Source organism: Apodemus sylvaticus, chromosome 19, assembly GCF_947179515.1.
Source record: "Apodemus sylvaticus chromosome 19, mApoSyl1.1, whole genome shotgun sequence".
Taxonomy (NCBI): Eukaryota; Metazoa; Chordata; class Mammalia; order Rodentia; family Muridae; genus Apodemus; species Apodemus sylvaticus.
Genome location: NC_067490.1, coordinates 13,405,925 through 13,433,714, shown reverse-complemented (window position 1 = coordinate 13,433,714; position 27,790 = coordinate 13,405,925). Strand labels below are relative to the sequence as shown.

Sequence of the window (27,790 nt, the reverse complement as noted above, 5' to 3'; positions counted from 1 at the left end):
ATATTCCCTGGCCATTGGCCACCTACCTCATTCCCTAAAGACTGATCGATTTAAAAGTCACACTGTTCTGCCAATCAGATTGTGCCTAATGGCTGCTGCCTTGAGAAGTGTATAAAGGCCCACTGGACGGGTTGTTCTCTCTATCCATGTGCAGGGTAACCCCAACATGTTGGAACAATAAATACTTCTTTCCTTTTGCATCAATTCCTGACTCCGCATTGTTCACTCAGGAGGTCTCTGGTAAGCTAAGGCTCACCCCAGTCTTATACTAGATGTTCAGTTTGGGAGTTTTTGTGGTTGTCGGTTGGGTTATTTTTTTCTTTTGGTAGTTGTTATTTGTTTGTTTTTTGTTTTTTTTTTCCTATATCACTTTATACCAAGTCATATTCCCCTTTTTCGGTCTGTTTGGGATGTTGGTCTTTTCTTGGTCTACCTTGGTAATTTAAATGAAACAATTAATGCCCTTAGATTCTCTACCTTAATAAAGTAGATTCTCCAAGTATTCCACTATAATATTCTGAATTTCTCTGGTGTCTGTCATGTTCCCAACTCATTTTTGCTAATTATGGTCTTCTCTTTCCTGTTTTTGATTAGTTGGGTTGAGGGTCTGTCAATTTTGTTTATCTTCTCAAAGAACTAGTTCTTAGCATTGTTGATTTTGTTTCAGTTTCATTAAATTGTGCCTGGAATTGTATTGTTTCTTGCCATCTGCTGGACTCTGGTTTAATTAGTTTTTATTTTCCCAAATTCCTGTGTTGCATCATTGAGTTGTTTATTTGTACTCTTTCTGATTTTTTTTAATGTAGGTATTTAGAGCTATGAATTTCCCTCTTAAAACTACTTTTAACACATTACAGGGGTATTATTCTAACTACTGTGGTTGTATTTTCAGTTGGATTTAGTTTCAGGAATGTTTTTATTTCTTTCTTGATTTCTGCTCTGATACATTTTTTCATTTAGTAACATGATGTTTCACCTCTATATATACTTAAGGTATTTTTGCTTGATAATTGTTTTTTTTTAAGTTTTATTAAAGAATGTTTGGGTAGTACATATGGAAATATTTCTGGTTTTCTCTATTTTCTATGTATGTTTTCTGTCTCAGGGTTTGGTCTATTTTAGAGAAGTGTCCTTGTGCTTCTGAGTAGATTGTGTATTCTTTGGTGTAAGGTAGAGTTTTCTGTAGATATATGTTAGGTCCCTGTGATGTAAGATGCCATCTAATTCTGAGATTTCTCTGTATGTTTTGTTCACATGACATATCTATTGGAAAAAGCAGCCCATTGAAATCACCAACTGTTCTTGAGTGTCTGTTAATCTGTCTTTAATCCCATTACTATGCTTCTTGTGAGATTGGATATACTTCTGAACATTGTGTGATTTCTACAATCTGACTAGGGGATGTAACCAGGGCACAAGAATTTCTTCTTTGCGAGGGGGGGGGGGCGAATTAGGGGGAGGGAGTTTTGGTGTGCTAATTTGGATTTCCTTAGATCAACCCAGTGCATAAAATGAGGTACTAACCTAAGCCATATGAAGCCAGTACATGAGTCAGTTACCTGTTCCAGGCAAAGATAGCTCCCAATCCAGGAGTCCAGAGCTATATCTGTAGGTTCAGAGATAGAAGAGGCAAAGAGAGGAATGGGAGAGGAAAGGAGTGCCTCTCACCAGTCAATTACAGCTCAATGGCCACTGATCTGGAACCTGTTGTGTGTGGAGAGGGTCACAGACAGGGGCAACATGAAGGAGGATGGAGGACAATGGGAAAGGGAAAATAGGCTGAGCAGGCAGAGAAGACTCAGGAGCAGGGAGGGTTCAAGGGGTCCTTGTCAGGAACTGGGCTTCTGAGTTTGCAGATCATGGTGAGATGGAGGAGCAGGGGTGCCAGAGGGAGCAAGAGACACTAGCAAATGATGCTCAAACGAAGAGGGTCTGGACTTAGGCTCCTGTATTCACAGATGGTGGTGGGTATGGAGACGGACAGAGGAGGAAAGAAGCCACTTACCCTGGAAAAGTGACTTGTGCATGCAGAGGGTTGTGCAACCCCACACTTTGCTGACATACAGTCACTCTCATGCTTTATGCAACTGTCTTTACAGTTCACTGACTGTGACATTTTTTTTTCACATTTTGTGATGGTTTGTTGATGGTTTTGTTTAAAATGTCCGTGAAGTGTTGTGATCATACACCTCCCAGTGTCCCCAAGCAAAATAAGAATGGGACTCATAGACAAAATGTGGATGTCACATCCATCCAGTTCATCCTTGCATGCCTTGTATTACTACTATGTTAGCGAATCAAAGCTCCAATGTTAAATTTCTTTGTAGAGAAGCACATAAGAAAGATTTTATATTGGCTAGCTGAATGAAAATGTGTGAGCAGAGGCTTCTAGCCTGCTCCTATATTCCTTGGGGGCCTCAAAGTTGCCGTTCGTTAATTCAGCATTCATGGAAATTTTATGCAACCTAAGAACTGCATATAGGAATAACAACTGTACAAAAATATAAATCAGACAGTGAACACAATTATTCTCTGGGGCAAATCAAGAGAGATTAGAGAAGGCAAATATTCTCTTTGAGACTCTTGTTAAAAATCAATTTAGGTGGGAAAAAGGAGATATGTATCAAGTGATGGCAGCACAATAAACAAAATAAATAATATTGAATTTATTCTTAACACTTTTTACTGTTCATTAAATAAGGTGATGACTTAATGTATTAATCAGGGTTCTCTAGAGTCACAGGACTTATGGAATGTCTCTCTACATTGAGGGAATTTATTGTGTTGACTTACAGTCGGTAGTCCAACTAACTCAACAATGCTCAGCTGTGGATGGGAAGTCTAAGAATCTAGTAGTTGCTCAGGCCCATGAGGCTAGGTGCTTCAGCTGGCCTTCTCTATAAGCTGGAATCCTGAAGAAATAGTTTACAACAGATGTGCTGGCAAGTTAAGTACAAGAAGTCAAAGAAGAGAGAGTCTTTCTTCTTCCAATGTCCTTGTGTAGGCCTCCAGCAGAAGGTGTGGCCCAGGTTAAAGGTGTGTGCTGCCATGCCTGTATCTGAGACTTGCTTTGTCCCAGTTCTTGGCCTCTGTCTCCTGGGACTAAAAGCATGTATTACCTTGCCTGGGCCTAAGCTTTTCATAGTCACTATGCCTCAAGATCTCCATGGCAAGATCCAAGTCAGAAACTTGTATCTTCCAACCTCAAGATCTGGATCACAGGTGTGCCCTCCAGTTCTGGATCATAGTTCATTCCAGATAGAGTCAAGTTGATGACCAGGAACAGTCATTACACTTAACATTTCAGAAAAAAATATCTTTATGGGTCAAAACAAATTCTCTGATCACAACCATGAGAAACAATGGTATTTTAAAGAAATAAATAGCATATGTAATAACCAAATTATACCTATTGATACACTTCTTCATGAGTTTTACTTACATGAACCTACTACATTTCTACCAGCCTAAACTTGCCTGTCTCTTGAGGCATTTATTGTTTATTTATGCCAGAAACCTTTACACTGTTGAATCTTTGTAAACTGTTTTACTTTCTAGGCAGGGATTTCCTATAGCTTTTGATTTTCAATTAATCGATATAACTTATGACCTCTTGGCTAGCTGTGTAAATGATTCATGAGAAAAAATATGAAGGACATAAATGAGCGGCACCCTCAGGCATCTGTCCAGTCTGGTTTTCTTGTATATAGGGCCCTTCAAAAACAAAATTGAAATGTGACACATTGAGCTATAAAGTGATACAGAACATTTCTTATTTGTGTAGAAGATGTCCCCCCAAACTACTATTACTACCCAGGAAAGTATAGACTGTATAAAAGCAGGGGATCTTGAGGATTACATACCATCAGCTACTCGGGAATTAGCAAAGGAGCAGCATTTGTGCCCCAGAAAGGATATGTGTACAGGCATGCCTAAAGATATACAAACATATTTCTAATGCAGACATATACGATGGCTACATTCTTACAGACACACACACACACACACACACACATACACACATACACACAAAACATACACACAAAACATGCCTAGGCATGGAGGTCTAAATATTCAACTATTTTTCTGGTGAGAATAAACACAAAGAAATTAAATATTTAAGTCTACTAATCTTTCATCTGTATTCATATGAGCATGTCTTTCTCTCTCTCTCTCTCTCTCTCTCTCTGTGTGTGTGTGTGTGTGTGTGTGTGTGTGTGTGTAGGGGGGGCACACACACAAGTGGATGTGCCTGTGATGGCTGATGCCTGAGTCTGCAAACTTCTTGGATTGTTCTCTATACTATTCCTTGAGGCAGACTCTCTCAATCAAACCCAGAGAGCACCTAAACTATTAGTCTAGTCAGTCTGTTGTTTAGATGTCCTCCTCTGCTTTATAGGACTGGAATTACCACACCTGCAGGGCACTTACCTATACTCTGGGTACCCAAAACCCAGTCCTTTTGCTTGAGTGTCAAGCCCTTTAACAATCGAGTCATCTCACTTGCATTAAAGTCTATCTTTTTTTTTCATTTTGCATCTTCCTACTTTATTCCTTTAGTGCAAATATTGCACTTCTCTCAGCATCAAACACACCAGACTCTAATAATTTGTCTGGCAGGTCTGTTATCTGCAGATCATAAAGAACTGCACTATTGCACATGTATGCGCACACACGTATGCATGTTAGTGTACTGTAGTAGTACAAATGAGCAGGACCCCTCTGCACTAAGACATTTGCTATAAACACACAGGTGCAGAACAGAGCAAAGCTCAGTCCTCTGTACAAACACTGAGCTGATCCCATGGCTGTGCCAGAGCCTTCCTCTCCTCCACACTGTACACATTCCGGAAGCCAGAGACCAATTGCATTCTTACTGTAATTATAAAAAGAAGCTGTATCCTGAAAGGGAAAATATGGCAAAATGGTGTGTTATGCTACAGCTTGTGATATAGTTGTCGAGGACTTAAATCCCCTTCTCACAGGATTTTGTTTATCAGTAAGGCAATCACATCCCCCTTTCTCTGTTGAGGCAGCAAAGCCCTTGTCCCTCATCCTCTTCATCTCAGAAATATAAACCAATAAAGTTCCCTGTAGAACGGCGTTTCTGATTGGAGTTCCTGAAACAAAAAGTGAGTATGACCCAATATAATCTGTTGTGAACTGAAGTCATAAAAATCGGAACTAAAGAACGTTCGTCCCTTGGGATACCCTTACAATTTCAAAAATAAATGAATGTCTTTCTCTTTCCAGTAGTGTAAGGCCAGTCTTTTGGGACTTTGTCACTGAGCGCATTGTTTTTAAGATAGTCAGAGAAACAAAAAGGAAAGGTTTGTGTTGGAGGAGTAGATTTGAGCTTTGTGGCTATTTGTTAACTTAGCGTTCACATGCGTTACCAGCCTGGATTTTGTGACTCTGAAATTATTTCATATTTTAAAATGAAACCCCAACCTCGATTTAAATTTTAGCCTGTGAATACCTTTATACATTAAAGTTTTTTTTTTCTTTTTTTTTTTAACCTAAGAAAACAGATGCATTTTTCTCCACAGGTGCTAAGAGGCTAATGGATGTAAAATGGTCCAAATATGCTTTTCACTGAACTTCCTGTTTTTTTTACAAATCAAGGTCTTGGAGTTGTAAACTTCTAACATGAAAACAGATGCATTTTCTCTGTGGGTGCCCAGATGCTAATGGATGTAAAATGGTCCAAATGAGCTTTTTCAACGAACTTTCTGTTCCTCTATCAAACTACGGTCTCGAACTTGTAAACTTCAGACATTTAAGGACTCTGGTGTGAGGACTGGACAGATTTCCCTATTTATTTTCAGCACTACAAGTCTGACTTGAGCAGGCCACCTCTCTTCCTCAGTTTAATGAAGACATGGTTTGTAAATGGGAAAACTTATATGGATGATAACAGACGGTTTCTCTTTCATGTTCTTTCCAGCTCACTCCGGTTGGCACCACAATATTCACAGGGTTTTCAGGAGACAACGGAGCTACAGACATAGATGATGGCCCTAACGGACAGATAGAATACGTCATTCAGTACAACCCAGAAGATCCGGTATGTACACAGTGCACTGTGAAATAGATACTTGCTTTACCTGATAAAGTTATTAAATTACCCCCCAAAGTTGCACCATTTTTAGTACTTAAAATTCTTTTATAAATGCTTATTTTGAGGTAGATATAATGTTCCATTTGTTGTTGTTGTTGTTGTTTAATTGTTTCACTGTTGTTTTTACTAAATTTCCATTCTGCTGAACTCCAGAACCTTCTAAATAAGTCATTCTCAACCATTCCTAATGCTGTGACCTTTTAATATACTTCCTTATGTTATGGTGACCCTAGCCAGAAGATTGTTTTAGTTGGCACTCCATAACTTTAGTTTTACTGTTACCAATCGTAGCATTGATGTCTGATATGGAAAATATCTGATACAGGATCCCAGAGGGGTCAAGATCCACAGGTTGAGAAGCACTGTTCTGAATGAATTATAGCCAACAGCACAGATTAACACAGACAACATGAGGCATAAGGATAATGTAATTGCTGCCCTTATACCTGGCAAACACAGGATGTGTGCTTCCAGTATAGAACAGCCATAATGCCCTGCCCATGCCAATATTGACTCTATACCAAACAAGACAGAGCTACTAGCAATGGCCACTGGAGTTTGTGGGTAGGGTCTGTTTGTTTGTTTTAGACCAGAGGATCTCTGTTGTTTTTTCTAATTGTTTTAGCCATAAAATGATTTGTTTCTAGTGACTTATTTTTTTTCCTCTTTTTTTTTTTTTTACATTTTTCTTTATTGATATAGTTTTTTATTTACATTTCAAATGATTTCCCCTTTTCTGGGTCCCCACTCCCCGCAAGTCCCATAAGCCCTCTTCCATCCCCCTGTTCCTCCATCTACCCCTTCCCACTTCCCTGTTCTGGTATTCCCCTATACTGTTGCATTGAGTCTTTACAGAACTAGGGGCCACTCCTCCATTCTTTTTGGACATCATTTAATATGTGGATTATGTCTTGGGTATTCAAAGTTTCTAGGCTAATATCCACTTATCAGTGAGTGCATACCATGATTGATCTTTTGAGACTGGGTTACCTTCACTTAGTATGATATTCTACAGCTCCATCCATTTGTCTAAGAATTTCATGAATTCATTGTTTCTAAAGGCTGAATAGTACTCCATTGTGTAAATATACCACATTTTTGTATCCATTCCTCCGTTGAAGGACACCTGGGTTCTTTCCAGCTTCTGGCTACTACAAATAGGGCTGCTATGAACATAGTGGAGCATGTATCCTTATTGCATGCTGAAGAATCCTCTGGGTATATGCCCAGGAGTGGTATAGTAGGAACCTCAGTAAGTGTCATGCCCAGTTTTCTGAGGAACCACCAAACTGATTTCCAAAGTGGTTGCACCATCTTACAATCCCACCAGCAGTGGAGGAGTGTTCCTCTTTCTCCACATCCTCACCAGAACCTGCTGTCTCCTGAGTTTTTGACCTTAGCCATTCTGACTGGTGTGAGGTGAAATCTCAGGGTTGTTTTGATTTGCATTTCCCTAATGATTAATGATGTTGAACATTTCTTAAGGTGCCTCTCAGCCCTCCAAAGTTCTTTAGGTGAAAAATCTTTGTTTAGCTCGGTACCCCACTTTTTAATGGGGTTTTTTGGTTCTCTAGGTTCTACCTTCTTGAGTTCTTTGTATATATTAGATATTAGCCCTCTGTCAGATTTAGGGTTGGTGAAGATCCTTTCCCAATCTGTTGGTTGATGTTTTGTCCTTTTGACAGTGTCCTTTGCCTTACAGAAGCTTTGTAGTTTTATGAGGGCCCATTTGTCAATTCTTGATCTTAGAGCATAAGCTATTGGTGTTCTATTCAGGAACTTTTCCCCTGTACCGATGTCCTCAAGTGTCTTCCCCAGTTTCTTTTCTATTAGTTTCAGTGTGTCAGGTTTTATGTGGAGGTCCTTGATCCATTTGCAGTTGAGCTTAGTACAAGGAGATAAGAATGGATCGATATGGATTCTTCTGCATGCTGACCTCTGATTGAACCAGCACCATTTGTTGAAAAGACTTTTTTCCACTGGATGCTTTCAGCTCCTTTGTCGAAGATCAAGTGACCATAGGTGTGTGGGTTCATTTCTGGGTCTTCAATCCTATTCCATTTATCCACTTGCCTGACATTGTACCAATACCATGCAGTTTTTATCACTATTGCCCTGTAGTAAAGTTTGAGGTCTTGGATACTGAATCCCCCTGAAGTTCTTTTACTGTTGAGAATAGTTTTAGCTATCCTGGGTTTTTTGTTATTCCAGATGAATTTGAGCATTGCTCTTTCTAGCTCTATGAAGAACTGGGTTGGGATTTTTATGGGAATAGCATTGAATCTGTAGATTGCCTTTGGCAATATTTCTAGTGACTTATAATACAAAGTCAAAAACCTAAAGGAGAATACAGCCCACAGAATCAACTAAGCAGGATTCCTGTGGGTTCACAGAGACTGAAGTGGCAAGCACCATGCCTGCGTGGATCTGTATCGGTTCCTCTAAGTATATACTATGGCTCTTAGTTTGGTGTTTTGGGGACTCCTAACAGTGGGAGTGGGTGTGTCTCCGGCTCTTTTGCCTGCTCTTAGAACCCCTTTCCTCCCATTGGGTTCCCATGTCCAGCCTCCATATGAGAGCTTTCACCTTGTTTGTTTTGGTGTCTTTTGGAGGCCTATTCTTTCTGAAGGGAAATGAAAGGCAGTGGATTCAGGGGTGGGAAGAAGGGGAGGTGGTGGTAGAGTTAGGAGGAATGGAGGAAGGGGAAACTGTGGCCAGTGTGTATTGTATAAGATAAGAATCTATTTTCAATTTTCAAAGCTTCAAATAAACATATAACAAATAAAACTCCAACCAGAGTCCTATCCTTTCATCTTTACAACTTCCAAGGCAGCTTCTAGAAGATAATGGTTTCCCTTAAACAGAGTAAGATGTACTTCTCATGTGAGCTTTCTGATGTCATACATCTCGTTCATAATTGTATCAAGTATATACAATGCAGGACAGTTGATGTCGCACCCCCATGGACCAACCCTGCATTCCATGCAAAGTTTTATACAAACAAGAAAAAGGAGAATAAAACCTAAGGCTTTCAGATTGTGGAATCATGTTTAAGTCCAACTGTCATCGATTATGAAAAGGAAATGATGACACATATAGTATGTACATAGCATTGCCTTTTAAAAAGTCCTGAAATTGAAATATAAAGTGCAATTTCCCCTTCCCTTTCCTCGCATGTATATCTATATTCCTAAATACAATGAACAACCTGCTCAGTCCATAAAATATTATTTATATGTATGTGACTCCAGAGCTGACCAGTTGGTGTTAGAGAACTAATTGTGGGCTTCTTCCCTCAGGTCAGGTAGTTGAGGAGAGAAAACTAGATTCTAAGGTGAGGTGTCTACCTTGTATTTTGAACTACAAAGCTTCATTTCAGAAGAGTGGCTTCTCATTGTGAGACAGCTATTGATGACCTTCATTATTGAAACTTATAAAATACAAGTTAATGTGTGTGGTGGAGCCATCCCTGGGCTTGTGGTCTTGGGTTCTATAAGAAAGTAAGCTGAGCAAGCCAGGGGAAGCAAGCCCAGAAGAAACATCCCTCCATGGCAGGTCCGGTGCCTGCTCCCACTGGCCACCGCGGGCCAGCCGAGCTGTGTGCAGCAGAGTTACAGCACTTTTTACCACATTGAAGCCCCATTAGACCTCTGCCTCCTGCCATCCAGTTACAAGAGGCACTCCACCATCTTGGCTCCCGGACACCAGAGTGATCTAAGGGACAGAGCCAGCTAGCAGACATAGCCCGAGACTAACATTGCTTGGGTCTAATCCTGTCAGACTTTTGCCTGTACCCAGGCCTTGGGCAACTCAGTGGGCTGTCTGTGTTCCAACCTGGTCAGGAGGTCGTTTGCCCTGCAGACTGCCCAGCACTTGCAGGGGGTGCACCTTGCCATCTTGGCTGCCTGACAGAACCAATTAGCAGACATAGCCCAAGGCAAACACCACTCTGCCCTAAGCCTGTCAGGCTTTTACCTGGACTCAGGGCCTGGGCAGCTAGGTGGATCATTTGTGCACCAACCCGGTTGAGGGATCTTTTGCCCTGCAGAGGGATCAGTACTCGGAAAAGGTCCCCACAGCATTTGCTAACATCACTCCCTGAAGGAGCAAACAGGCAACACTGTGTTCACAGAGACAACTTGGGGCAGTTCACACTAGGGCTCCAAGGGCACCGAAGAGGAGGGCAGCACTTTAGCAATCTGTGCCAGGGGAAACCCAGTCATCCAGAGGTGCTGAAATAGCCTTGCAGGCTCACAGGAGGTTCAAACACCAGTCAGTGACAACAAGATCAACTAACAGCAGAGATAACAAGATGGCAAAAGGCAAAAGGCAAAAGTAGGAACATTACTAACAGAAATCTAGACAATATGGCAGTGTCTGAACCCAATTCTCCAACAACAGCAAGTCCTGGATACCCCAACAAACCAGAAAAACAAGATTTGGATTTAAAATCACTAGTCATGATGCTGCTAGATGAAAACAAAAATAATATAAATAAATCTCTTAAAGAAATACAGGGGAACATGAGTAAGTTAGAAACCCTTACAATGGAAACATAAAAAATCACTTAAAGAAATTCAGGAGAATATGGGTCAACAGATAGAAGCCAATAAAGAGGAAACACAAACATCACTTAGAGAAATGAAGGAGAAATTGAGTCAACAGGTAGAAGTCATGAAAGAGGAAACACAAAAATTTCTTAAAGAATTAAAAGAAAACACAAACAAACAAATAAAGGAACTGATCAAAACCATCCAGGATCTAAAAACAGTAGAAACAACTAAGAAATAACAAAGGGAGACAACTTTGGAGAAAGAAAACCTTGGGAAGAAATCAGGGGCCATAGATGCAAATATCAACAACATAATACAAGAGATGGAAGAAAGAATCTCAGATGCCGAAGATACCATAGAAACCATTGACTCAACAGTCAAAGAAAATGCAAAATGCAAAAAGCTTGTATCCCAGAACATCCAGGAAATCCAGGATACAATGAGAAGACCAAACCTAAGGATTATAGGTATAGATGAGAGTGAAGATTTACAGCTGAAAGGGCCAGCAAATATCTTTAACAAAATTATGGAGAAAACATCCCTAACCTAAAGAGAGAGATGCCCATGAATATACAAGAAGCCTACAGAACTCCAAACAGACTGGACCTGAGCAGGTCCCTCCTGCTCACATCCATAATACCTCCCATCACATAATAATCAAAACCCCAAATGCACTAAACAAAGACTATTAAAGGCAGTAAGAGAAAAAGGCCAAGTAACATATAAAGGAAGACCTATCAGAATCACACTAGACTTCTCACCAGAGACCATGAAAGTTAGAAGATTCTGGGCAGATCTCATGCAGACTCTAAGAGAACACAAATGTCAGCCAAGACTACTATACCCAGCAAAACTCTCATTCACCATAGATGGAGAAACCAAGATATTCCATGACAAAAACAAATTTACACAATATCTTTCCACAAACCCAGCTCTGCAACGAATAATAGGAGGAAAACTCCAATACTAGGAGGGAAACTACACCCTGGAAAAAGCAAGATAGTAAATTTCTTTCATCAAATCCAAAAGAAGATAACCACTCAAATATAAAAATAACATCAAAAATTACAGGAAGTAATATTCACTATTCCTTAATATCTCTTAACATCAATGGATTCAATTCCCCAATAAAAAGACATAGACTAACAGACTGGATAAGGAAACAGGACCCTACATTTTACTGCATACAGGAAACACGCCACAGTGTCAAAGATAAAAACTACCTTAGAGTAAAATGCTAAAAGACAATTTTATAAGCAAATGGTCTCACGAAACAAGCTGGAATAGCCATTCTAATATCAGATAAAATTGACTTTCAACCTAAAGTCATCAAAAGAGACACGGAAGGACACTTCTTGTTGGTCAAAGGAAAAATCCACCAAGAACTCTCAATTCTGAACATCTATGCTCCAAATGTAAGGGCACCCTCATTCGTAAAAGAAACTTTACTAAAGCTCAAAGCACACATTGCACCTAACACAATAATTGTAGGTGACTTCAACACTCAACTCTCCTCAATGGGCCAATCAGGAAAACAGAAACTAACCAGCGACACAGTAAAATTAATTGAAGTTTTGGACCAATTGGATTTAACAGATATTTATAGAACATTTCATCCTAAAGCAAAAGAATATACCTTTTTCTCAGCACCTCATGGCACCTTTTCCAAAATCGACCATATAGTTGATCACAAGACAGACCTCAACAAATGTAAGATCGAACTAATCCCATGCCTCCTATCAGATCACTATGGAGTAAGGGTAGTCTTCAATAACAACAAAAACAACAGAAAGTCCACACACACATGGAGGCTGAACAATACTCAATGATATCTTGGCCAAAGAAGAAATAAAGAAATCAGAGACTTTTTAGAATTTAATGAAAATGAAGGCACAAGATGCCCAAATCTGTGGCACAACATACCCAAATTCATAGCCCTGAGTGCCTCCAAAAAGAAACGGGAGAGAGCATACACTAGCAGCTTAATGGCACGCATGAAAGCTCTGGAACAAAAAGAAGCCAATTCACCCAGGAGGAGTAGAGGACAGGAAATCATCAAACTCAGGGCTGAAATCAATCAAGTGGAAACAAAGAGAATCATACAAAGAATCAACAAAACCAGGAGCTGGTTCTTTGAGAAAATCAACAAGATAGATAAACCCTTAGCCAGACTAACCAAAGGGCACAAAAAAATATCAAAATTAACAAAATTAGAAATGAAAAGGGGGATATAACAACAGAAACTGAGGAAATTCAAAAGGTCATCAGATCCTACTACAAAATCCTGTATTCAACACAACTGGAGAATCTGGAGGAAATGGACAATTTCCTAGACCGATATCAAATACCAAAATTAAATCAGGATCAAATAGATCATCTAAACAGTCCCATAACCACTAAAGAAATAGAAGGGGTCATAGAAAATTTTCCAACCAAAAAATGCACAGGACCAGATGGTTTCAGTGCAGAATTCTTTCAGACCTTCAAAGAAGACGTAACACCAAGACTCTTCAAACTATTCCACAAAATAGAAACAGAAGGAACACTACCCAACTCCTTCTATGAAGCCACAATTACGCTGATACCAAAACCACACAAAGATCCAACAAAGAAAGAGAACTTCAGAATAATTTCCCTTATGAACATCGATGCAAAAATGCTCAATAAAATTCTTGCCAACTGAATCCAAGAACACATCAAAACGATCATCCACCATGATCAAGTAGGCTTTATCCCAGGGATGCAGGGTTGGTTCAATATACGGAAATCCATCAATGCAATCCACTAAACAAACTCAAAGAAAAAAAAAACCACATGGTCATTTCATTGGATGCTGAAAAAGCATTTGACAAAATTCAGCATCCTTTCATGCTTAAAGTCTTGGAAAGAACAAGAATTCAAGGCCCATACCTAAACATAGTAAAAGCAATATACAGCAAACCAGTAGCCAACATCAAACTAAATGGAGAGAACCTTGAAGCAATCCCACTAAAATCAGGGACTAGACAAGGCTGCCCCCTTTCTCCATATCTTTTCAATATTGTACTTGAGGTACTAGCTAGGGCAATTAGACAACATAAGGATATCAAAGGTATACAAATTGGAAAGGAAGAAGTCAAACTATTATTATTTGCAGACAATATGATAGTATACTTAAGTGACCAAAAAAACTCCACCAGAGAACTCCTACAGCTGATAAACAACTTCAGCAAAGTGGCAGGTTATAAAATCAACTCAAGCAAGTCAGTAGCCTTCCTATACTCAAAGAATAAGCAGGCTGAGAAAGGAATTAGGGAAATGACACCCTTCACAATAGCCACAAACAGTATAAAGTACCTTGGTGTGACTCTGACCAAAAAAATGAAAGATCTGTGTGACAAGAACTTCAAGTCTCTGAAGAAGGAAATGAAAGACCTCAGAAAAATGGAAAAATCTGACATGCTCATGGATTGGCAGGATTAATATAGTTAAAATGGCCATCTTGCCAAAAGCAATATACAGATTCAACACAATACCCATCAAAGTCCCAACTCAATTCTTCATAGAGTCAGAAAGCAATTATCAAATTCATCTGGAATAACAAAAAAACCCAGGATAGCTAAAACTATTCTCAACAGCAAAACAAATTCTGGGGGAATCAGTATCCCAGACCTCAAGCAATACTACAGAGCAATAGTGTTAAAAAGTGCATGGTATTGGTACAGTGACAGGCAGGCAGACAAATGGAATAGGATTGAAAATCCAGAAATGTACCCACACACCTATGGTCATTTAATCTTCCACAAAGGAGCTGAAAACATCCAGTGGAAAAAAAGATAGCCTTTTCAACAAATGGTGCTGGTTCAATTGGAGGTCAGCATGCAGAAGAATTCGAATTGATCCATCCTTGTCTCCTTGTACTAAGCTCAACTCCAAGTGGATCAAGGACCTCCAAGTAAAGCCAGAAACACTGAAACTAATAGAAAAAAAAAAAAACGGGGAAGACCCTTGAGGACATCGGTACAGGGGGAAAGTTCCTGAACAGAACACCAATAGCTTTTGCTCTAAGATCAAGAATTGACAAATGGGCCCTCATAAAATTACAAAGTTTCTGTAAGGCAAAGGACACCATCAAAAGGACAAATCAGCAACCAACAAATTGGGAAAAGATCTTCACCAACCCTACATCTGACAAAGGGCTAATATCCAATATATACTAAGAACTCAAAAAGGTAGACCCCAGAAAACCAAATAACACTATTTAAAAATGGGGTGCTGATCTAAACAAAGAATTTTTACCTGAAGAACTTCGGATGGCTGAGAAGCAACTTAAAAATTGTTCAACTTCATTAGTCGTTAGGGAAATGCAAATCAAAACAACCCTGAGATTTCACCTCACACCAGTCAGAATGGCTAAGATTAAAATCTCAGGAGACAGGAGGTGTTGGCAAGGATGTGGCGAAAGAGGAACACTCCTCCACTGCTGGTGGGATTGCAAATTGGTACAACCACTTTGGAAATCAGTCTGGTGATTCCTCAGGAAACTGGGCATGTCACTTCCGGAGGATCTTCCTATACCACTCATGGGCATATACACAGAGGATTCCCCAGCATGTAATAAGGATACATGCTCCACTATGTTCATAGCAGCCCTATTTATAATATCCAAAAGCCGGAAAGAACCCAGATGTCCCTCAATGGAGGAATGGATACAAAACATGTGGTATATATACACAATGGAGTACTATTCAGCCATTAGAAACAATGAAATCATGAAATTTTTAGACCAATGGATGGAGCTGGAGAACATCATACTAAGTGAGGTAACACAGTCTCAAAAGATCAATCATGGTATGCACTCACTGATAAGTGCATATTAGTCTAGAAACTTGGAATACCCAAGACATAATCCACATATCAAATGATGTCTAAGAAGAACAGAGTAGTGGCCCCTGCTTCTGGAAAGGCTCAGTGCAGCAGTATAGGGCAATACCAGAACAGGGAAGTGGGAAGGGTTGGGTGGGAAAACAGGGGGAGGGAAGGGGGCTTATGGGGCTTTCTGGGAGTGGGGAGCCAGGAAAGTGGAATCATTTAAAATGTAAATAAAAAATATATCTAATTTAAAAAAAAAAAGAAAAAACAAAAAAGAAACATCCCTCCATGGCCTCTGCATCAGCTCCTGCTTCCTGACCTGCTTGAGTTCTGACTTCCTTTGGACAGCAATGTGGAAAGTGTAAGCTGAATAAACCCTTTCCTCCCTAAAACAAAACAAAAACAAAACAAAACAAAATCTTAAGAGCATAATGAGGTGGATGGAAGGCTTTGGAATGTGGAGTTCTTCTTGTTTTCCCCTGAAAAGAAACCACTGAGCAGGAGTGTAAGCGGGCACAGGGGATAAAGCAAGTGAGCAAGCCTCATACTAATCGGTCACTGTGAAGTGTTGTACAAGAAGTGATGTAAGGAACAAGAATCTGACCCGTCAAGGGTGAGAGTGACACGTTCCCTTCAGCAGCAGGAAGAGCAGTGACCACATGCACATTGCATTTCCAAACCATTTGCTGCTTCCCTCCATGGAGTTCCCTAAGTAACTCCGTGTGCTTAACTGTCAGCGTTCCCCAGTCTTTCAGGTCATGTTATAAAAACCCAATGCAGCAGTGCCGAACAGCCAAGCGATACATTTTAGAGAAGTATTGATTGCGTTGAAAAAAGAGAAAAATCCAAGGTTTAGTTGTGGTTTGAGACAGCTGTGAGTTACTCGGGAGTTGCAAGTCGCCCTTCAGAGTTCTGTGAACCTGAATGAGCTCCTTCCTTACAGTGAAAATCTCTGCTTTGACAGCTTTCCCTTCCCAGGGATAAGCTATTCTGCTACCAAGATCAGTTATGTGCCTCTTACAACCCACAGGTAGATAGGGAACTCAGTTACTCTCAGCATTACAAGGAAACCTGAGTTTCACCATTGGCGGCACTACTTTGTAGATAACTACAGAGAGTGCCTGAGCTGAGGTATTGTTCATTGGAGAAAAAAAGAAAAATTAAGATATCGAGTAAACTCTATACTTGTTATACTGTGTTAACATGTGTGTACCTGTGTGTGTTTGTGTATCTATGCATTTGTGTATATGCATGTATGCGTATCTCTCTGTGTGCATATGTATGTGTGTGTCTGTGCATGTGTGTCTGTATCTCTGTGTGTGCCTGCCTGTGTGTGCATGTGTGTGTATCTGTGTGTCTGTGTGCATGTGCACATGTGTGCCTCTGTGTGTGTATATGCATATATATGTGTCTCTATGTGTGCCTGAATATGTGTGTGTACATGTGTGTGTGTGTGTGTGTGCGCGCGCGTGTGTGTATGTGTAAGCATGAGTACACCATGGTACACATGTGGAAATTGGAAGAGAACCTTGGGTGTGGGTTCTCATCTCCCATGATATCGGAAGCAAATGTTTTATTCACCATTGTGTACATCAGAAAGCTAGCCTTGAAGCTCGAAGAAATTCTGTCTGTATCCCATTTTATTGTAGACACATGGGCTTTACAAGCCTGTGCTGCTGCATCTGGTTTCACGTGGGTTCTGGGGATTTGAACTCTGGTCCTCACACTTTTAGGGCAAGTATTTTATTCACTGAACAGTCTCCCAGAATCCCCAGGGCTTATTGTAGATAACCAGCCATTAGTCTTCCTTGGCATTTAGGGTTGACTTCTGTTGCAGTTGTATTCTGACGTGATATCTATGACAGAGATACCTAGTGATTGTTGATTTTCTGCTGTCATGAATCCTCTAGTGATTAATACATTTCATCATAATGTTCTGTTTATTTCTAAATGTCCAGACAACTATAATTTCAAATCAATATCATGCAAAATAGCACAGGATAAAAATAACAGTTTGTCATGCCTTCATTCATGTTATGCCTCAAGTCAGATGTTTAATTCTTTAATCAGATATTTGTAAAACAGAACCTGATTCTACACACACACTCTCAGATGTGCCCACACAGCCACTTAAGCAAATTTGAGCCAATGTGGAAACATTATGAAACTTCACATAAAAATATGGTTTCCTCTGCCGTCTTGAGAAATGTGTGAGGTTCAATATGATAGTAATCTTCTGGTGTTGAACTAGAGGTAGGCTGAGGTGCTAAGTGTGTTCCTACCACATGCCTAGATTCCATCACTTCCTGACTTAGATCAGCTTCTGCATTCTCTAGATCAGCACTGTGTAAAGGAGTAACATAAGTCACTGAATCATGCAATCATTTAATCATTTTAATTGGTACTTCGGATAAGAGAAGTGGGCACATATTTAGCTGTGTTTGTAGCTTGTGATATGTCATTTATACATACATACATATATATACATATATATGTTTATATACTTTCAACATTTTTCTTTTCTCCGTTTAATTTTGGGGATCTTTATTCCACTTAATTTCCATGCTTAATGAAGCAGCATTTGCATATCAGGCACTCCTTTCTTTAGAGTTAACTTCTTTGAGGACCATTGTTTATAATGGGTGTATAGCATCCCTAAATTAAATCAGCCATTGTCTGTTGAACACACCAGTTTCTCTGATTTCCCCCTGGCTCTTCCTCCTCTGGCATTCTGGTTATAGGAATGTCTGGCATTTTGATGTTTTTCCATGGGTTCATGGGCTCTGATCATCCACTTACCGTATATTTTCATCTCTTGTCTATAAATCGGTTATCATCTATTGATATGCATTCAAGGCTACTACATTTCCAGGCAATTCCACTCTGCTGCTAAACCTTCTCTTTGATCCGTTTTTTTATATTTATAAACAATCCAGGTATTGTACTCTTTGGGTCTCAATGTTCTGTATTTCACAGGTCTTAACTTCTTTTCAAACTATACAAAGAAAGATTTTCTTTTTTTTTTCTTTTCTTTTTTTTTTACTTGTTGTGAGCATTCCATAACAGGTAGTTTAGACAGATAATTGAATACATACTTACATACTTTGTGTGGTTAATATAATATTGCTTATTTGATTCTCCCCCCCCCCCTGTAAATGAGGCTCACATCTTCTCAGTCACGGCAGGTTGCTATGGAGTCCGCCCCGAGCACAGTGAGTGTGATACTGTACAGGCACTCTTCAAACTCTTCAAGTTATTTGAGCTCCAACTGCAAGTTTTCTTTTGAGCACAGTTCCTAATCCCATTCGTTGTGCAGGTTTCTTAATTGCTTCTCTGATAGAGAAGCTGTATGTGAGCATGGATTAGCATCAGGTCAGCTTGGACTTTTCTCCTTCTCTCCCTAACTTCTTTCCCGTAGTTTTCTTCTTCATCTTCATCAGATTTTGTGGTCTTGAAATCTGAACCTTCATGTTTCAGTTTGCAAAGACTGCAGGATCTCTATCAGACTTGAAGTATCTCCTTGAAATTCTGGTATCAGTCTTCCATAAAGTAATTGCAGAATGTAGAAAACCTCTCCCTCTCCCTCTCCCTCTCTTTCTCCCTCCCTCTACCTCTCCCTCTCTTCCTCTCCCTCCCTCTCCCTCTTCCTCCCTCTCCCTCTTCCTCTCCCTCCCTCTCCCTCTTCCTCCCTCTCCCTCTTCCTCTCCCTCCCTCTACCTCTTCCTCTCTTCTTCTCCCTCTCTCTCCCTCTCTCCCTTTCTCCCTCTCTCTCCTCTCCTTCTCTCCCTCTCTCCCTTTCTCCCTCTTTTCCCTCTCCCTCTCCTTTTGAATATTCCAGTTCTGGTTCTCTCCCTAGTTAATGGAGATGTATTCAAATCAACTAAGAAAAGCAAACACTGAATGGGATTAGGAGCTGTACTCAAAAGATAGCTTGCAGTTAGAGTTCAAATAACACAAGACGAGTCAAGAGTGTCTGTACAGTATCAGACTCACTGCACTGATGGACTCCATAGCAACCTGCCATCACTGAGAAGAAGTGACCTTTTAAAGCAAGAATCAAATAAGCAGTATTATATTAACCCCACAAAGTGTATATCCAATGTAGATTGGGTCAATAGGAGTTATGATTTTAGTAAATGAGTATTTCTCCTTGGACTTTTTTTTGGACCACCCTGGTTTTCCTTTAAAAGATAGCACAGTAGCAGCAATGACTGCATCTTTTAAAATCTAAACAACACAAAGCAGCTCAGCATCCTTTCAACCTACCCAAATCCACTGTAGATCTGCACTGGCTTGCTGGGAGCTACTGTGTCACAACTATTATTGTAGCTTATAAGATTCAAGGCTTGAATCTTCAAAGCTGCTCTGAACTGTGATTTTTGTTAGAATTCAACTTATTAAAGGTGTTGGACTCTGAGGTGCTTATTTACCACTTTCTATAAAGGAGAAAGGATGATGATGCTTTGATTAGAAGAAGATTGGATACAAGGGTACCAGCACGTCATTAAGTACCCAGCAGTCAATGAAGTAAGAATGCAGTGTGATAATAGAGTTATTATGTTCAATATTGAACTAATGTAGATGTTTATCAATCACTAAAATGGGTGTAATTACCAATCCTCAGAGAAGTATGAGTAGCAACATGATCTTTTTATCTAATAATAGATAAGTCAAACACACAGTGACCTCAAACAGTACATTTTGTGTCTGTCTATCAGTACTTCTACTCCGTTCACCTGAGCCTCAGGCTTGGGCGCCTCCAAGACTGCCATCACAGTACTAGTGAGAATAATTCCCATATGGAAACTTAACTCAGAGCAACCTTCTTCCAAGGAAACCAAAGTCATAGTAGTAGCTTCTCTAAGAGCCAGAAGCTCACTAGCCTGCATAGTTAGTTAGTTTCTAGTATAAGGCATGATTTTCCTCCTATTGTATAGCCCTTAAAATCATTAGACAGCTGTTGGATAGTGCCACCATACAAGTGCTATTATTGTACCTTTATGAAACAACACATTTGATTAGTATTCGTTCTTCCTATAAAGGGCCAAATTTTATTTCCTGCTCAAATTCAAGTCAGTCCATTTTGAGTGGATGAAGGTTGTCCAATCTTGCTAAGTCCTTTTCTTCTTCGATTGTTAAATTTCTTCAGGGAAAATTCTCAATAATGACACAAGCCTAGAGACTAATAATACCTGAAGGCCGAGCAGCCTGTCTTAGTAAAGGATGAGAGAAAGACTGACCAGAGACTGAACAGGAAATGGTTGATAGCAATCATCGGGACTAGACAATAAAGTCAACTAACCCAACGTAGGAAAATGGGGGGAAAATGGATGAGTAGGTAGAAAAGGAAAGAAAGAAGTGAGATTGAAGTATGAAAGATCCTTTAAAACATTTGTAAGGTTTGTAAGAAAAAACTTCTAAGAGGCAAGGTATTGCCTGCCTTCACGGCCTGTCAATTACTGCCCCATGAGACACACTTGTGCTCAGCTGCTCTTAGACGACAAGGGGACCTAAGTGCATGTATATGTTCCTGTTTTTATGCAGGATTCCCATCAGTATTTCTAACACATAAATACAAATGGAGAGATAACAAATGATATCTCTGAGTGGTACACAGGGACAAGAACCTCACACAATCTATTGTTTATATGTAGAAAGACCAATGGCCAGCATTCTCAGTAGGGAACAGAGGAAGCCTAGATAATCCCTGCTTCCAGAGCCTCTGTCTGTATGAAGACTCAGTTCAGCTGCCGGGACATCTATGTTCAAGTGGTCATCATTGGGAACAGAGTTTCTGTAATAGCAGACACTCTCTCCCTCCCTTCTGGCAGGGATGTACATTCATGGGCTGGGAATTCTACCTTCCCTGCCTGCTGACTTTGGTATCTCTCTAATGTGGTACCATGTTTATTTAACTTGTCTTAAATGGAGGATAACCTCTGGTCTGATAACTGTCTCAAGTTACTGAAATATCGGGGAATTATGAATGTACCCCTCTGAACGCTGGGCAGATGTTTTGAGAAAGTGGGTAGCAATAGATTTTTTTCAGCAGGATTTCCTTCTTTAATATTGAGTGGGAGGTACACACTTATGTTTCCAACACTCAGAAAAGCAATGCTCTGTGCTTACAAAGAAGTCTCTAAGGCCGTGGGAGAGACAATGGCTTTGCCTCGCAAATGTAATCCTCATTTGGATTGGATGTTTCTAGGTCTTCATAGTCCTTTGTTTGTGGACCAAACCTCTGAGCAAAGAGTCAGCATACAGATAAGTGCTGACTGACTCCTGTCAGTGTGTCTCAAGTAAGTTTGTAACTAAGTGTGTCAGAATTGATTGGGTCATCAAAGGTCCATGATGCTCAGGATGGTAAATGCCAGAAACTGGAGTCTGATGTCCACTTTCATCTTTTTCAGTCACTGTAAACTGAGTATAAATGTGCCTAGTTCTCTAATGACTCATCTACAACACAATAACCCAGTGTTTGCTTACAAAAATCTAGTCCTAATTAAAGTATTTATTTAGAGTTGATTTAGACAAATATACTTCTAAATGGAAGGATGAAACAGAAAGAATATTCCAAATATACAGTCTACGTTTTGTTTCTAAAACTTTCATTAGAATTCTGACTTTTAGAAAACAAATAGAGATTTGAAAACTACTTGTTTAATTAAACCATTAATAACATCAATATAGAAGTTCTCCAGCCATTCAGAAGTAGTTTGATTACAAAGCAAACACTTTCCCTTTGGTTTTTGAAATGCAAGTATTTATAAAACAAATAAAAAGCAAAAATCTCCTATATGTGATAACTGTATATTCATTTGATAGGAATTAAATTCAATCAAAAAGTACTTTGAAGGGCAATAATGTGCCTACTAACTTCATTGTTTGCAATAATTCTGTAAATGTTTAATGAAAACTGGTAATAACAACACAGGAAAAGATTAAAGATATGATTAGGTTGGGTTGATAGAAATGGTAAGAGAAAGATCACTGCCTCAGTCACAGAACTTAAGGAATTTGTGAGGGTTTATCTAAGGAGAACTAGAATAATGTAACGTCACATAAAAGTCTAAATCTGAAATTAGATGGCAAAGGTTTAAGAGTAGGGTATCAAAAACTTGACTATGCAGAGAAACAAAGGATATATTGCTTAGATAATTTTAAAAGAGCAGGAGCAGTTGGCAAGTGTCAGAAGTAAAAGTCCACATGGAAATCACACAGACCACAGTGTGCCCACAGAGACAGAAATCAACAAGGGACACACAACTTCCACTTAGGAAAGTTAGACAGCAGAATTTAAGTTGTCCCACCCAAAACATGATTTATCATCTCTCAAATGGAGGAGAGGATGGAAGAGTGACAAACATCTGGATAGGTCACAAACCTCATGGAGAACATCTGGACTCTTTGCATTTGTCAATATGTCAGCTACTTCTAGTTTCAATAATGGTCACTAATTGTCTATGAGATTCAGGTCTCATTTCCTGTCAACATCCAAAGCCAGGAGATGGAATTTGTCTCCTTGTTGTTCATTTTCTAAGTAAGAGAATTCCTTCTGCTTTGCCCAGGATTGAATGGCATGTAAAACTAAAACAAAATCATTGATTAAAAAGAAGTAACACGGCAGGGTTGAATGAAGCAAGACTTAACCTAGTTACAGTCATCTTCTCCCCTTAAGCACAAATACTCAAGACAGCTAAGCTCACTGAAATCAGGAATGAGGAGGCATTAGGTCAAGCATCTGACTCTGTATGCATGTATGTGTATGTGCAAGCACATATTTACTGAAAGAATACAGTTTCTCTAGCTAATGAGTCACTGAAGTGAAGAAACCTTATATTATCACATTAATATGTTTCCAGCATAAATTGCAATATCAGTAAGACTTTCCCCATCACAACTTAATAGATACTTAGATTAGATCATGCCACAGTGAATTATGAAAGTAGCTATGCTAAACTGAGGTGGGAATTCTTCTTTTCCTGCCTCCTTCCTCCTGTTCTTTCTTCTAATGGTTCTCATCCTCTTTCTCCCCTTCCTTTCTTTTTAAATATTCTATCTTTGATCAAAGCTAACTAACCCTTCCCTTGCTCATGTGTGACCTTCCCCGAGGAATCTATTTATAGTCAGCAATAACAGGCCAAGGACATGCCAAACAAATGACTTTACTCTAGCCCCACTTGGTAAATCCATTGGGTGAATAGGTGAGAAGTTATTTATAGGAGCTTGACTGACTAGATCAGCTGTATTTCTGCATCCCCCAAAGCAGCCTGGGTGGGAAGTAAGAAAAGCAGGAAGGAAATGCTGGAGCTGGGTTCCCGATCTGCAGGAGCTACACGAAGGATGGGTCTCCTTTCCTACTAAATATTTACTGCTTACATCACTCCAGGCAGGATGGTTAGTCTTGTAAATGTCTTGTGGGTTTCCGGAGCCCTGGGAGGCTCATTGTCCCAGCAGAAGTTGGTTATTAATCTACATGAAAGAAATTGCTCAACACTGAGTCACAAAACAAGCTCCCAAGAATCAGTGGCAGAGGTGGAAATAGAGGAATCCGATGCAGTTTCTGAGGCAAGAGGCAAGAGTCAATCCTTCTCCACAGTGGCAAGAAAGCAAGAGCTACTTAAGACTTAAGGTTAAGACCAACTGCGACCTATGAAGTTCTCCACTCCTAGGACTTGAATGCACTTGACTCTGAGGGCTGACTAACAGGGCAGAGATTTGGGAAATTTTAGAGCTTGTTCTTCCCTGTGTATGTTTCTAGGAGAAGCTCAGTGCATAAACAGAAGTTGCTAAGTCTAACACATTAACCCACACCCCAGATTGTTTTATATCAAGTTACATGTTTTTAACTTTTATTTTGGCTTTTGATTTTTGTTTGCTGTTTCTTCATTTTTTGTTATCTACTTTATTTATATGTGTGTATGTGAGCCAGAAGGCAGCCCAAGGGACTCTGTTCTGTCTTTGCAGCATGGAGTTTCCAGGGATCAAAGTTAGGTCCTGAGGGATGGCTGGGCAGCAAGAACCTTAGCCTCTGAACCACCTTCTTAATCTTTTTCTTTGAATCTTATCCATTATAGTGTGTGTGTGTGTGTGTGTGTGTGTGTATGTGTACACGCACATGCGTCCTTGCATGCACACATACCATATGCAATGGTACATGTTTAGAATCAAATAGGTACCTTAAGGAAATCAGTGTTCTTCTTCCATCATGCGGATCATATGACCCATCTCTGCTCCCCAGGGGTGGCTGCAAGCATTTACCTGACAAGTCATCTATCTCCCTGGCTCCCATATTAGTTTATAATAATACACCCTTTCCGGCTAGAGAGATGGCTCAGTGTTAAGAGCACTGGCTGTTGTTCCAAAGTTCCTGAGTTTAATTCCCAGCAGCTATAAAGTGGCTCACAACTATCTCTAATGTTGTTTGATATCCTCTTCTGGTATGCAGTTGTTGATGCAGATAGAGCAATCATATACATAAAATAAATAAATAAATAAATAAATAAATAAATAAATAAATAAATAGTTTTTTTTAAAAAGGGAAGATTTAAGGAACAACATACTTTTTTTAAGTTAGAAAACACACTTAGAATACAGAATAAATACTGGTGTTGAAAGGTGAGATTCAGAAAAAATTATAAATTGGAAATGTTTGATCTTTTTCATGCAAAATAAAATGTTAAAGATAATATAGTAATAATAAGGTAAGGTTTTCTTCATATGCATATACTTGGTTAACAACTAATGTAGGGCTATGGGTGAATGTAACTAATAATACACGAAAAAAGTCATCATTTTCAGAAGACTCTGGTGAAACTCACTATAAGCATCAATCTCTTTGATAGACAGGAATGTCAAGTCTGAAGTTAACACCCTTGTTCTAGTCTCAAACCATAAGCTACTAGCTACAATGCTGAAGAAGCTACTAGTTACCATAGTATCAAGATAAACTGTTCATATAGGTACCTGGTCTGACTTGTGTCTATTTAACACTTGCAGACATCCAACGACACCTTTGAAATTCCACTCATGTTGACTGGCAATGTGGTGCTGAGGAAAAGACTCAACTATGAGGATAAGACTCGCTACTACGTCATCATTCAAGCAAACGTGAGTTCTTGCCTTCTCTTACCTTCTCTTCTGGAACTTATAAAGCAAAGTGCACCTTGAACAAGTGTGGCAGCCTTGGCTTTGAGTGAGATTGGGTTTGGGCTTCCTTGATGGATCTATTCTACGTATAGATGAGGGTGGGCATTTGGGTACTGGTTCTATTTGCTCTGTTTGTCACTGTCAAAGTCACCCTCTAACATACTAATCACACCCCCAAAACTGATCTTTGTCACACTGAGATACTTCTTCAAGTACTATCTACAAAATAACTACAATGCAGTCCCCTTGAAGCAGGTTAATAATGTATATTTTTCTGGATCCAACCTCCAAAGTTTATAATCATAATCTGAGAGTGCGACTGGAAGGCTGTGTCGGTGGTTAGGAGTGTTTGGATCTGAGCATCTACCCAGGCAGCTCACAAACTCCTGCGTTTTGGTTACCACCCCTTCCCCATGCCCCTGCCGGCAGCCATTTCATGGATATGTAAAACCACTTCTGTGACCTCACTACTTTTGTTTCCTGGTTATATGTGCTGTGTGCATTGAAGCCACAGTGGTTTTGTGTCACTGGTTTCTAGAACATTTTGTAGTAAACATAGGAGGATCATAGGTAAAAGAAAGATGTAGTTGTGGTTTGTCTTCAGAATAATATGCTCAAACATGGAACTAGAATACGAGATATTTCCATCTACTGATATGAATGAAACTTACCAATTGGTGACAATGGCAAATGAACATAACACACCTTTAGACAAATTGTAGGCCCCAGTTCTAAAATGCTTTATACTAAGGCAGTGTTGCTGCTGTTTGCATTTTGGGTTAACTCAGGACTTGATTTTTAACGTCTCACTTACAGCTGCTTCATCCTTGCTCGGCTAGAGGCATCCATGGCTTCCATAGTGGTTACAGGGAACTGACTGGGGCAAAGTCCCCCAGACACTTTAGCTATGCTGTATTTTCTGCTACTGTAAACACCTGATAATAATGACATAGTATTTAATATATGTGCCTGTAAGTGGGTCCATTAGATGCTTCCAGCCTTTTCCTGAGCTACTTTAACAGTGAATATTTAAATGCTAGACATCTATTCCACAGATCTTGTGACAGCCTCAAAAATAAAATAAGCATTTTTTCCTTAAATGTATTTAAATGAAGTTCATATAGTTCCATGCTATTTGATAGACTCTTCTCCCCTGGATCCACTTCATTTACTTATTGAATATTTATTCAATATATTGCTAAAGAGAGCATAGGTGCAAAATGCTAAAAGGAAACATTTTCACAGGGTTCGAGTAAAGAAGTCCAATGAATTGAAATAGTTCACAAGAAGTATTTTCCATGGGAATGGAGGAATTAAAGTATCATTATCATTTATTATTTAATATTATCTAATATTGAGCATCTTTTTATTAGGTATTTTTTATTTACATTTTAAATGTTATCCCCTTCCCTGGTTTCCCCTTCAAAAGCAACCTATCCCATCCTCCCTCCCCCTGTTCTCCAATCAACCCTCTCCCACTTCCCTGTCCTGGCATTCCCCTACATTGGGACATCAAACCTTCTCAGGACCAAGGGCCTCTCTTACCTTTGATGTCCAACAAGGCAATTCTCTGCTACATATGTATCTGGAACCATGGGTCTCTCCATGTGTACTCTTTGGTTGGTAGTTTAGTTCCTGGGAACTCTGGGGTTACTGGTTGGTTCATATTGTTGTTCCTCCTATGGGGCTGCAAGATCTTTCTGCTCCTTGGGTCCATTTTCTTGCTCCTCCATTGGGGACCTTGTGCTCAGTCCAATAGTCGACTGAGAACACACCCACCTCTGTATTTGTCAAGTACTTGCAGAGCCTCTCAGGAAACAGCTATATCAGGCTCCTGTCAGCAAGTGCTTGTTGACATACACAGTAGTGTCTGAGTTTGGTGACTACATATGGAATGGATCCCCAGGTGGGGCAGTATTGAGCATCTTTTAGTCCTTAAAATTCCAAGTTAAATATTTGAAGCTCTGGTTTATAAAAGGAGTAGACATGCTAATGAGCTCTATGTAAGCATCTTGTCAAAGGTAATTCTCTTTGAGACTGTACTGGGTACACACCTTGTTTTGGAAAATCAAAGTTAGTTTTTCATCATGATGGTAGGTAATAATTTTATTCAGAA

At 39.6% G+C, this 27,790-nt stretch overlaps 1 protein-coding gene across 5 annotated transcripts in view; it reads left to right on the top strand.

Annotated features, from left to right (window-relative positions):
• Pcdh15 (protocadherin related 15) overlaps positions 1-27,790 on the top strand; it is an 840,767-nt gene that overhangs the window by 386,077 nt on the left and 426,900 nt on the right. For all 5 annotated transcript variants that reach the window (XR_007974376.1, XM_052163513.1, XM_052163511.1 and 2 more), the window contains exons 6-7: positions 5,948-6,067; positions 25,525-25,635. Coding sequence is in view for 4 of the 5 variants with exons in the window: in XM_052163513.1 (XP_052019473.1) it covers positions 5,948-6,067; positions 25,525-25,635 (231 nt within the window). In the remaining variant the exon portion in view is untranslated. The remainder of the gene's footprint in view (positions 1-5,947; positions 6,068-25,524; positions 25,636-27,790) is intronic.